The sequence below is a fragment of the Rhea americana genome, unplaced genomic scaffold, assembly GCF_003343005.1.
Source record: "Rhea americana isolate MKP2758 unplaced genomic scaffold, rheAme1 scaffold_166, whole genome shotgun sequence".
Classification (NCBI taxonomy): domain Eukaryota; kingdom Metazoa; phylum Chordata; class Aves; order Rheiformes; family Rheidae; genus Rhea; species Rhea americana.
This window is the reverse complement of record NW_028185772.1, coordinates 1,683,937-1,696,047: the sequence shown is the minus strand read 5'-3', so window position 1 is coordinate 1,696,047 and position 12,111 is coordinate 1,683,937. Positions and strand designations below refer to the sequence as shown.

Below are 12,111 nucleotides of genomic sequence, written 5' to 3'. Positions count from 1 at the left end.
ATTATTCAGCGTTCATTACAAACTTTTTYGTAATTCATCTGTTTTAGAAACATACTTAACTTTAGTTTTCTTGAAAGACCAACTAACATTCTGGCACTATTAAAAATCAAAACCAACCCAACAACCTTGACACAAAATTTTGCCAAGGAGATGCCAGGCACGGAATCTATAATGATTCACACATCATTTTTATACCATGTTCACTGCTGTTGCATCTGGGTGCTGTAACAATTAACCAATTACCATAAAATAGTCTCAATCTGAGTCAATTAGTATAAATTAATAAATTGTAGGCCTGCTGAGAAGGTTATTTAAAGGCCATTGTAAATAACCACACTGTTCACTGTGGCCTGTAGCTTGCCAAAGCCAGACTCTGGCACATCATCTCAGGAAGTGAATCCCATGCCATGGATAGCAGCCTCCTGCATTGGGTGAACTTGCCAAGGTGTTTTGAGCTTGTGTAAGTGGTCACCGTTGCCGAAAGGAGGAGGGTCCTAGCCCTGCCTGCAGTTCTCCCCGCTCCCTTCCAGCTACAGCATCCCTGCCATTGACTGTGGTACTCACTGGACTCTATGGGACGATTCAACTCACTAACCTGGGAGGAACCCAACCCAGCAATGAAAACGCAAGAACAAACAGGCAGTTTTCTAGTGCTCTAGCAAGTCAAATTTKACTCAGCAATGAGGTCAGTGAACTCCCTTGAGCTGCTTTTGGTAGAGACAGAGCCATACACCCAGGACAGGGGATGAAGGATGGGACCCCTGCCTCTTTCAAAAGCACTGAACTGTTAGGATTGCTCAGCGGTCATATAAATTCTCTCTGAGTCAGGCTGTCCCACCATCTAACATCAAGAAGATGCAGCTAAATCTTAACAAAGAACTCATACATGTCAAGTATTAGCAGGGAGAATGATGTAGGCAGTTTGTGCTTCATTAAAAGGAACTATCAAAGATATAAAGAAAATTTTAAAAAGCAACCTTTTAAGCAAGATGAATTCTTCTCGGAAGTATTTACTGCAATCAGCAGTAATTCCCATAACCAAGGAAAATAAAACCTAGTATTGCTAATATTCTGCTGGCAAATTAAAAAAAGTATTCTGGACCTCTACCTCAGTCTTGTAGTAACTGGGTATGAAGTTATTCTCATTTCAAAGCAGYGTTCTCCTTCTATTTCCCAATTATTCACTGTAAATTTTTCTACCTCCCAGCAGTCTCCAGATTTCTCTCAGTATCTTCCTATCCAGCTGTTCAGAGAAAAGCTGAGCTCCACTTAACCTCTGTATTCCCCCCTATTTATCAGTAGCTAACACCAGAACTTGAATATGAATAAGCTTATAAACATAAGCCTTTCATAAACACTGTTGTCTGCACAAATTAATTACAGGCAWGTATCTTTATCATTCTAAAGGTTAATATATTTGATGGGTCAAATTGTTTAGAGACTAAAGTGCATTAGAAGTTGCTACAGTAACAGATTTTCATTTGAGTCTCCATGTCTTTTGTTGGTTCTTCAGAGTTTGCTTTTACTACTGTGTATCTAGTGAAAAGGGACATTGCTGGGCAGCAAAAGAAAGGCTGACTGCTTGTGCTACCCTGGCTGCTGCGCTTGGGTGCAAGTGGATCCTCAGAGCGATGGGGTCACTGGTCATGCCCTGAGCACCACTGAGCACATGCAGCTAGGGAGAACTTCCTGAGTACACACTTGCATTGGAGGGAGGCTAGAAAGGAGAGATGGACAGACAGAAGGAATCCTGCGCTCCTAAAACAGGCTGAGAGACTCCCAAGAGGAGCAGGGAGCGTGGGCCAAAGAGGCAACCTAAAGGCACGTCTCACTGACTGACACAGAGGTTTATTCTGGAACGAGAGAGAACTGGACATTGCTTGTCCTGCACAGGGAGTCACTGGAAGATGGCTGGCCTAGAAAACAGAACTGGAGGAAAAAGCCCACCACAAATGGGCACAGGCAGCAGTTGGTGGTATTTGCTTTCAAACCTTTGTATTTAAATCTGGCTCAGAAGATCTGCATATTACTTAACAGGTTTCTAGTTTATGTGACCTAATATGTGATCTAACTATGTGTTATTAATAAAATACAGCTGTGCGCAGGAAGCCTTCTAATGTCTTCAGGCATGATCACTTCCAAGACAATTTGGGGTAGTCCCTCAATACTATAGCCAACTCAGGGACAAGTCAGTCATACTCTCCAAAACTAATTTAGTGCTTACAATTAAAAAGGAACAAAGAAACAAGGTGATTTCACTTAGCAGCCTACAGTCTCAAATTTCCACTTTTTTAATGCAGCAACTATATATGGCAAGTTTTACCTACAAAGGAGAATAAAACATGTGGAACAGAACACTTTTTTAAAAAATATTTTACAGCAAACACAGGCATCTTTTCAGGTTTAGGCTGAATGGGAAATACATAGTGTGCATTGTTCAAAGTAATCTTCCAAATACAATGTCAGGCATAGGTTTCAAATCATCATCGCTTAAGTCTAAAAATACTTACTTTAGAAAAAGTATATGTACCAAACTTGCTTCCTTTTTTCCCCCTCGGACAAGACCTTACCAGTGCCTTTCCATAGCAGCAATAAACTTTAATCCTGGACCATGTGCTAYACCTGAATAGGGCTTTGCCAAGGCTTCAGTTTAAAAATTTCTATTACTCACTAATGCACCACCTTTATAATGCACAAATACTTACAGTTCGTTAGTATAATAATATAAGYGTTTCCAAACTGCCATCCATGTGCCAAGCAAAACTCACAAGATTTGCTATGCATCTTACCTGCTAAATAAACTGTATCATCTAGAGAATATAAAGCCGTAACACTATTACACAGTTGTCACTGTGCCCCTAGTCACCTAGTAAGTAGCTTTCAATGATCAAAATTTCATTAATACTTACACAAAAGTATTTAATGGAAGGTTTTGTTTCCAGGTTGATACAAATTCCTATTGCTGTGGAAAGCATAAGCTAACATCAGGCATTAAACTACAGTCTATGGGACATGGGTAGCTCCCAGTAAAATTCCGTCTTGTCAGTAGCCTGCTTTCAGCAGCTTCTGACTTTGGGCAACTCAGAGGCAGGTTGCCAGCCACATGGTTCAGCCCAGCCCTGGTGCAGCCTGTTCTGTCTGTTGCTGCGTATGGCCATCTCCTATACACTCAAGTAAATCACTTTAAATTCTTAAAGTTAAAATTAAGATACTAGGTCCTTAACGTTCTTCTGCACTTACCGCTTATTTGGATCTTTTATCAGTAGGCCTGAAAGTAATGATTTTGCATCTGCAGAAAGAGTTCGAGGAAATTTTATGTCCTCCATTAGTATCAGTTCAAACAGTTTCTCATGATCTTGGTTGTAGAATGGTAATCTCCCACACATCATTTCATACATGACAACTCCTAATCCCCACCAGTCCACTGCACGACCATAGTCATTATCTTCCAACACCTAAAACAGAAACCAAAACCAGGTGTAAAGATGTATGGTATTTCAGACATGATCATTTCAGTCTATTTGGATCGTCTCTTTATGAGTGTACTTTTAAGACTTTATTTCTGCAGCGTGCAACAARGGCTCCAAGAACTCAGATCTGATATACACAACTGCAGTACTAATCCATACACTGCAGATAGCTAAAATTTCAGAGATACTGGGAATTGTATTGTTACTCCAAGTGTAATTCATCAGAAACAAGCATAATATAAGGCTGAGAAAGTCCCCTCCCCAAATGATCATTACTGCATTTTCCTCTTTCCTATGTCCTACTTTACGACCCCTTTTATAATGTACATAGTTTTAGGGAGAGACATTGAATCTACTGGCACTGCTACCTCAGTCAGATTCCTCACGGGGAGAAAGTGAAACACTCACCCTGCTCCATCACTTCCTCTCTCCTTATCCCACTAGTAAGAATAAAGACTGACATTTAGAAACACCTTAATCTTATTAAGGTAAGTTATTCATTTATAATCTTTGTTTCTATTAAGAGCTCCTGACGGTTCCATTATGTTCCACGAAGAAATCCAAAACAGCCAGACTGTGCTAATGCATAGAAATATGATTGTCTCCAATATTTACATGCCTAAAAGATGACTTACTCCACCGTTCCTCTACGAGCAGCCCCATTCAGAATCAGAATAAGGAATTTAAACAGTATGTCTTGACTTTAATACATCTATATATGAAATTATAGAAATGGAGACAACATAACAGCATAATATAGTTATAATGAAACCATAAGCAGTAAGGAAACTGAAGGGTACTCTGTGTGTGTGTGCATATATATATATGTATATGATTCAGATGTTCTGTAAAATTACTATTAACATGTCATATCCTTTCACTGAAAAAGGATACAGCAATTAGAAAAGCAACAATCAGAAGTTAGTAAGTGGTAACACAGAGGGCATGTGCCTAAATTGCTAGTATTTGCTGCAGAAAGATAAATTAAAGAGGCAAAAACCTCAAAACAGTAAATTGCAAATTTTAATAGTAAACAGTAACAGAGACTAGAGAAATGCACCTAATCCAACTGGAATATATTTATAAGGAATTTTACAGATCTCTGTATCATTAAAAGCTAGATCCTGACAGGCAGCACGAGTGATTAAAAAGAGTTAACAGAAAACAACACTGTTTGCAACACAGTCACAGGCAGCCAGCAAAGCCAAGCGCTTCTCAGCGCCCCACGAGGAGGTGGGCACACACGAACAATCATCCCTCTGTCCTCGTGAAAACCTGGTGACAGGTAGTAAAGCCTCCGGGCTTTAAGGAATAAGGCAACCCTAACCAACGCGGACCAGAAATAAATGTTCCTGCGAGCGCAGTTACCCTACGACTCCCTAAGCGGCCTGCGCCGCCTTCCAGCGGTTCCCGCCGAAGCAGGGGCAGGCCCAGCCCTCCGCCACGCGGGACGCCCAGCGGCCCCGACGGCCCCGCGCAGCGCGAGGACGGGCGCGCGGCCCTGGCCAGCCCTAGCGAGGGGCGCGCAGCCCTTTGATCCGCCTCTGCTTTTTGTCCCCCAGTAAACCCAAGCCTGTGCTGAAGCATCTGGTACGTGCTACTAGCAGAAACAAAACACGGTCTGATCCAGCACGGCAATTCTGACAATCCAGTAGTAATTAATGCAGTCAAATTCGGTTTTCACTTTCCTTAASGAATAGTAGAAGAAATATGATGAAAAGAAGTGTATTATAAATYCCTCTTGTGTATATAAGATTAAAAAGCATAAATATTAACACATTAACACATACTATTTACAACTGTGCCAAAACACACAGACTCGTTACATCATTGATATTTCCAAATAAAGGGTGAAATTTTGGGAAGCGTAAAATACAACAAATTATCTGAATAAGTACATATGACAAAACTAACTAAAATAACTCCAGCATTGTAAAATTAATTAAATGTTTTATGAGTTTGAGCATATTGCAAGCTATTTGCTGAAAAATTGTATATGAAATCTGTGACACTTAACATCTTTAAATCTCCATGTCTTCAGCTGTAGAAAAATGTATAATGTTTTTATTCTATTTAACGTATTATCACTGTTTACCATTACCCCTATTTGTACTGGTGGATATTCTTTTCTTTTGAAGATAGTAAAATGAATAAAATTGTGAGGCAGGGGTAGACTTATAAAATAGGCAATGGGAAGATAAAACCTTTCATTCTCAAACAAGGCAAATCACATGGCCAATAGCTGAAGCGAACTGTATCTGGGGCTTTACCTAATTTATGCAGGACTTTACCTAATAATAATAAAAAGTATGAGCAACCTTTTGCTGCATTCCCACAACAGCCACAAAACAGTGGTACAAAGAAAGAGCCAAATGTGATTTTTAACCTCTTTTTACATAAAATCATAAAAAAGCATAAAAGCTGGATTAACTGCCTCCCGAACCTGCGTATCACCAGCCGGGTTCTCATCCCCAGCTGGCAAAACTGGCAACTCTTTATTTTTGTTTAAATACCTGGTTTACAGCCAGCCGGAGAAGAAAGAGCATCAAAAGGGTTTAGTTTAGGCAAAAGGAAAATAGTTCTGAAAAGTGTATAAATAAAGAGTAATGCATCTCAGCTCATTTTAATATAACTGTAATAAATTCATGCATAATGCACCAAATGTAAATACACACAATTTTGTTTTCTTCAAGTCATCCCTACYCCTACTGGTGCTAAGAGTCTCTATTGGTATTTGCAGACTGTCAGAAGTCAATGGAAGTGCTGGAGCCCACTAACTCCTAATGATCAAATCCAATGAGAGTAAGCAYGAGAACATACATACCACCCTAGCACTACAGAACCCTTTTCAGTTTTTGGATCTGAGAGATTTGCTTTTAATTATAATGTATATAGGTCAAGAAAGCTTCAGCTCAGTGCTAGAAGAAACATGACACAGTAGCATGCTTGGTACCTATGACTAATCCAATCTCTTCTGTACCAYGAGATGGATACTTGCTTTCAGGAAATCCTTCTCAGGCCATGAGGACAGGAAGTGAGCAATAGCTCACCAACACCTGCCAACGCACAGACTCTGTGGGAACTTTGTATGGACTTTGCATGCTGTTGCCTCCATCATCTCCAGTCAATTCTTGTTCTCCTGTATGGACATAACAACCTTTCCTTAAGTGAGCACACTACCCTAACAACCAAGTCCCTTTAAGGTCACAGTAAAAAATATAGCAGGCCCACCAAACTCAACCCATAGGGCACAAGTTGAACTATTCTTTTACGTGTTACAAAGCGAAATATTAATATTTTCTAGGGGTACCAAACAGAGGAATTGCACAAACACTGAAGTTACAGAAATAGCAACTCTACTGAGTACAGCTGACTCCAGTCAGCTGTATCTTCATGATGTAAAGATGAAGTTACATGCTTCTTCCCTCAAAATTTGTTGCAACAGCCAAATCATTCAGGTATATGACTTCTGTTGATTCATCTTCAGTTTTCCAAAAATCCCAATGACCAAGTCAAGATCTAAATGAGGTTTCAGGAGATTACAGGTCTAGTGTGATTCAACTTCAGTGTGCGGGCAACATTTATATTCACTCATCCCTGTTTTACATGATCACATCATCACTGCACACAAATGACTTCCCAGGGTCTAGTGAAGCAGGAGGTAGGCTGACTAAGGTTCAGTTTTGATGSTACTATAAACTATACAAAAGAAAAAAAATCAAAAAATGGCCAGCGGTTCTATTAATTGAGGGTAATTTCATTCCATTTGCTATTAAGGCTGTAGTTCAACAACTGCTTCTTTTAGACATGGTGCCACCCTAATTCATGCTCTCATTCCTATTCCCTCACCACACTTCACTTACATTGCTAAAACTATGCAACGCACTGGATCAGAGACTAGAGTGGTATTAAAAAAAAATGTTAAAATATTGATTGTTTCGCCCAGGGTTATCTCTAACCCAGGTTAAGTTTTCTGACCTAAGTCACCGCACAGTCACAGAAGTGGAGCATCCAGGGCAAGGGGGGCTTAACCTGGCATTGCCACAGGAAGAAATGCTTGTCAGGCTCTGCCCTGCAGCTCGCAGCACAGAAGGGACTGAAGCCGCCTCTCCCGGCTAGTCCTGCGCACACACAGCTGCAACAGCCACCTTATCAAGGGAAGATTAAGGGCCTGATTCTCTTCCCAACCGGCATCTTTTTAAAGCATTCTGCCATTATAAAAGGGCTCCAAAGTGGGCATAAATTAATTTCTGCATTTAAACTATTACATTTTTTATGGGTGTTGATTTTGTCTAAAACATACACCTACATCTGTAATAATTAAAAGAAGACACTGTCTGGGTTTATATGGATGCTTTAAAAAAAATCTGCACAGGTGTTGCAAAGGTTTGTATTTTTTCAGTTTTAGATAAACATACAAGAGGTTAAGTAACATACATACTCTCTAACAACCAAGAAACATTAGTCAGGCATCTGCTTCCAGGCATATGCAGGTACTTTAGTGCTTTTATGGATGTTTTACAGGCACTGGACAATATTATCATTTCAGCTAAGGGAAAGCTATTTATTTACATTAAAACTTTCATTTATATTGTGTTCAAAAGGCAACCAAACACAACTCTTATATTTATTTTATACAGAAAGCTCTACACTAGCTATAACAGCATTTGTTTCATTAGTTAGGAGCTGTATTTCTGAGGTATCAAATCTCAAAAAATTTGACATAAAAATATAGAAAACAACTGCATATTTTAAAGCAAACTAAACAGCACATGTATCATTAAATATAGTCCATGCCACAGTTCCTCATGGCTTAGAATGCCATTCCCAATTCTCTCTAAAATTTACTGGGATAGCAAGGATAACCAACTGCAACAGTAAGGAAAAAGTATGCTATAGTGACCACCGCCTGCTTGCCCTTGGTGGGCTCTGCCAAGCCAGCAGTAGCAATGACCAAGTGTGTGATGGGGTGGTGGTTCACAGACACACTAAAGCCCATCAAGCCACACATGCATAATTCACAATCCAGTTCACAAACTGAATTTTGCTTTCATGACGGCTAAAGCTGCATCAACACACTGCTGTGCGGCTAAGATCGCAGTGGTACAAATGTGTCTTGCCCCTCATACATAACAATTCACGTTGCTCACAGGTTCAAAGAAAAATCTTGTATTGCCATTTATCAGCTAAAAGCAATCCTCTAATACTACCCTCCACTGCGAGAAGTCCAGTGTTATGGATTAGAAAACATTAATAACATTTTTAGTGCCACTGCAAGTCTTCTCTTTTCCAGAAAGCAAATTAATTAAAAAGAGTTCTTCCTCTGCTTCATTAGTGGTTGTAGATTTTCATGATCAGGCTTATCAATCTACACATTATCAAGTGTCTTTTGGTTTAGGAACATCATCCCTTTAAGAATCAAATATACAATCAACACAATTTGATGTTCATTCAATTTTTATGCTAAAATCTACTGCAAATATCTCTCTTACTATATTGGCTCTTTATTTCTTCCGTAGCTAGAGCCAAAACCTTTTTAAATATGTTTACCACAGGAACATTGTTCACAGACTTTTATTGGGCTGCTATGTACTACTTCCCTCTTCTGGGCTGCAGCAACTTGAGACACGTTTGCAAAAGTTTGTTTGTAAGGGCTGAGGTAGAGACTTGGGAAGCAGGTGATTAAATGAGTCAGCCAAAGATAAGTCAATATACATATGTGCAACGCTTTAACAGGATGTTGTCAGAAGAAACTTTTTTGTTTTGAAAGTTAGCAGCCAGTACAACAGGTGAAATTTGGGACCATCTGAAATCAATTATGTATTTACCCTTGACTTCAGTGAAACTATGGTTCTCTGATATTTCAAATAATAACAGAAATGGTACACTGGGTGAGCTGTGACTGTCTCAGAAACAAACTGAGCCAAAATTTAGAAAATCCACTGATTTTACTTTTAGTATGTCTTCTTGAAAATAAACATCTCTGATAAGCAGCCTCTCAAAGCTTTCTCTGATTATCCATTAGAAATTCACACATTTAACAAAAGTACTTCCAACAGGTCACCAAAAGCTGCTACAACTCCCGAACTTCACAAACCTAGACAAATATAGCTACAGCCTTGAAAATGAAAGGCTTCATACAACTCGTCGTCAGTTTTCTACAAATGCTTATTACTATTGGGTTTTATCTTTAAAAGAGTATTATCAAAACCTCATTTTTGTACTTTGTGCTAGATAACTTACTGGAAAGGCAATTGTATTTTTTGACCTAGTTATGGTTTGTCTTAATACATTAGGTATAGACATTCTTGATAGGACATCACAAATAGTTTGTTGCTCAATCAATAATTTTGACAGAACAGATGGGAAAAGATTTAAATATCTAAACAAATTGTCTGCACACCTATGTTGTGAAAGAAAACTGAGAACTTGGATATACCAATGCACTGTTAATTTAAGGGGAAAAAACTGTTTTCAATTAACCTTACAGTTCAGGTGGAGTGTATGTTCCTTAAGCATTCCTAGTAACCCTTCACACATTTTCATTGCTACAGTTGTTGGTCTGCTAACAAATATTCACCCACATATTATTCAACAAAAGTTAAAAAGTATATTTGTTAGAACTTTATATCAAATGTGGTAACTGCTGCAACAATGAGAAAGTATATAATCTAATACCAATGAACAAAGGTAATACACATCTTTTTTTATACAAACAGACATTCAAAGAAAGCTACGATTGCCTATTATTATATAAATTTAGCTACTATAACTGTATTTTAGTATGATCAGGGAAAGTATTACTGCTTTTACAGTTAAAATCACTTGAACTGATACTGATTGCTTTCATTCTATAGAGCTGGAAAGAAAAACTGTCAAGGCTGTAAATGTTCTGGGAAATAGATACCTGAGAATTCAGTAAAGGAAGAGTTTTCTATTACTGCTCTGTTTTTTCCAGGTAGTTTTTCTCAATTTTGGAATAGTCAGTTTGTTCAACCTCTTACAAGAAACTGTGACTTCAACAGAATTTAAGATAAACAAAAGTCAAGCTATTGCACACGAATAAAGTATCCTAGCAAAGGACTCTTTAAGACATCACTGGCAACACTGACCTACCCCAGTAAAAAAAAGTTAAAAAAAAGAAAAAAAACTCCTCAAAAGTAAAATCTATTCAACAGACCAAAAAAACCCCAACTGGGTAATACATCTCTATTGCAGAATTAACAGATACCTTTCAGAGGAGACAAGTGAAAACAAAAAGATTCAGTCTCTGATATCTCCACCAGTTTGGTACTATTGTGAGAAAAACTGAGAATCTATTCCTAACTCAATTATCACTGCACTAGCAGTAGTCTCCATAACATGTACTACTATACGATGCAAAACTTGTGTGAGAAGTAATAATGATAATATTGTGTTATTTCTTTCTGGTTGCTTGCCATTTTAGCTGAAAAGATTTTGAAATTTACCAACGTTAAACAGCATTTGTTCAACTTTTGTTTTATCTTCCATTGCTTTCACAGAAACAAAAGACTTCTACTGAGACGGAAATAGTATTTGCATTGATTAAATGAAAATTAATGACAAATGTTTTAAACTTACAATGTTACCGAGACAGCCTTTATAAGAAACTTTTACTTTTTTATACAAAAATGTGGTTTTTGTTAGAAAATTGCCTTCTGCTTTAAAGTTCTGGTTTGAATACAGCAGTTTATTTACAGGCAATATGGAGCTAATTTGTTTTCTAGTCTTTTGTTTGTTTTATTATTTTTGTATATTTGTTACATATTTCCCCTTGAGAAGTCTGATACTGCATGTGGACAATTAGTTTTTGTGTCTGGTGAGATTAGCCAGATTGCATGAAAATTCAAATTCACGTTACATCACTGGTTATCTGGCTTCAGGAGAAAGTCTAACTTTTGTGCTTATAGCAACACAGCAACTCTGGTGTTGCGGCAGCTCTTCCATGTGTGTAACTGAGCATTAGTTTTTTCATACTCTCATCTAAATGCTTCCTGTCTTTTGATCTTGATAGTGGTGATTGCAAACAAATGATGTTCTTTCTAGTGTGGATACCCTGCCTTGTCCATGTTCCATCATATTCACCTCAGGGCCCTGTTGGCAATGCCAAGTTGCCAAAAATACTAGAATTCAAATTACTAACATTGTTGATGACTTAGGCACATAAGATGACACATTGTGGAACACTAAAGGATAGTAAGTGATTAAAAAAAAAAAAAAAAAAAAGAAAGATCACATTTGAATTTTCATGAGGTACTAGCATTTCAAGATAAAACAACTTTTTGCATTTCCATTTCCTTTCAACATAAAAAAATAATTTGGTACTTGGAATTCTGGTGTAAAGAAAAAATTGTGAAATTCTCATAAATCAGAAAGGAAAATATTTTCAGGCATAGACACTCTTCCTTCCTCCCCATACTTCTGACCTGCTCTCACCAGAAATAAAATATAGCCAGATCTACAATAGACAGCTGTTCAAGGGCACATGCCAACACTAAGATGTATTTCCACAGGTAAGACAAATTCTATTGTGCCTCTACTAGGAATCAAATTATACATGAAACAGATAAGTAAACAGAGAGTAAACACACTAAAACAATCCCTTTGAAACCAAAAGAAA

The 12,111-nt window shown here is 38.1% G+C and overlaps 1 protein-coding gene across 2 annotated transcripts in view; it reads right to left on the bottom strand.

The window, feature by feature from the left end:
* The window catches only part of AKT3 (AKT serine/threonine kinase 3), a 146,555-nt gene that overhangs the window by 17,872 nt on the left and 116,572 nt on the right, over window positions 1-12,111 (bottom strand). For both annotated transcript variants that reach the window (XM_085300603.1, XM_085300604.1), the window contains one exon: window positions 3,241-3,455. In XM_085300603.1, coding sequence (XP_085156729.1) covers window positions 3,241-3,455 — 215 coding nt within the window. The remainder of the gene's footprint in view (window positions 1-3,240; window positions 3,456-12,111) is intronic.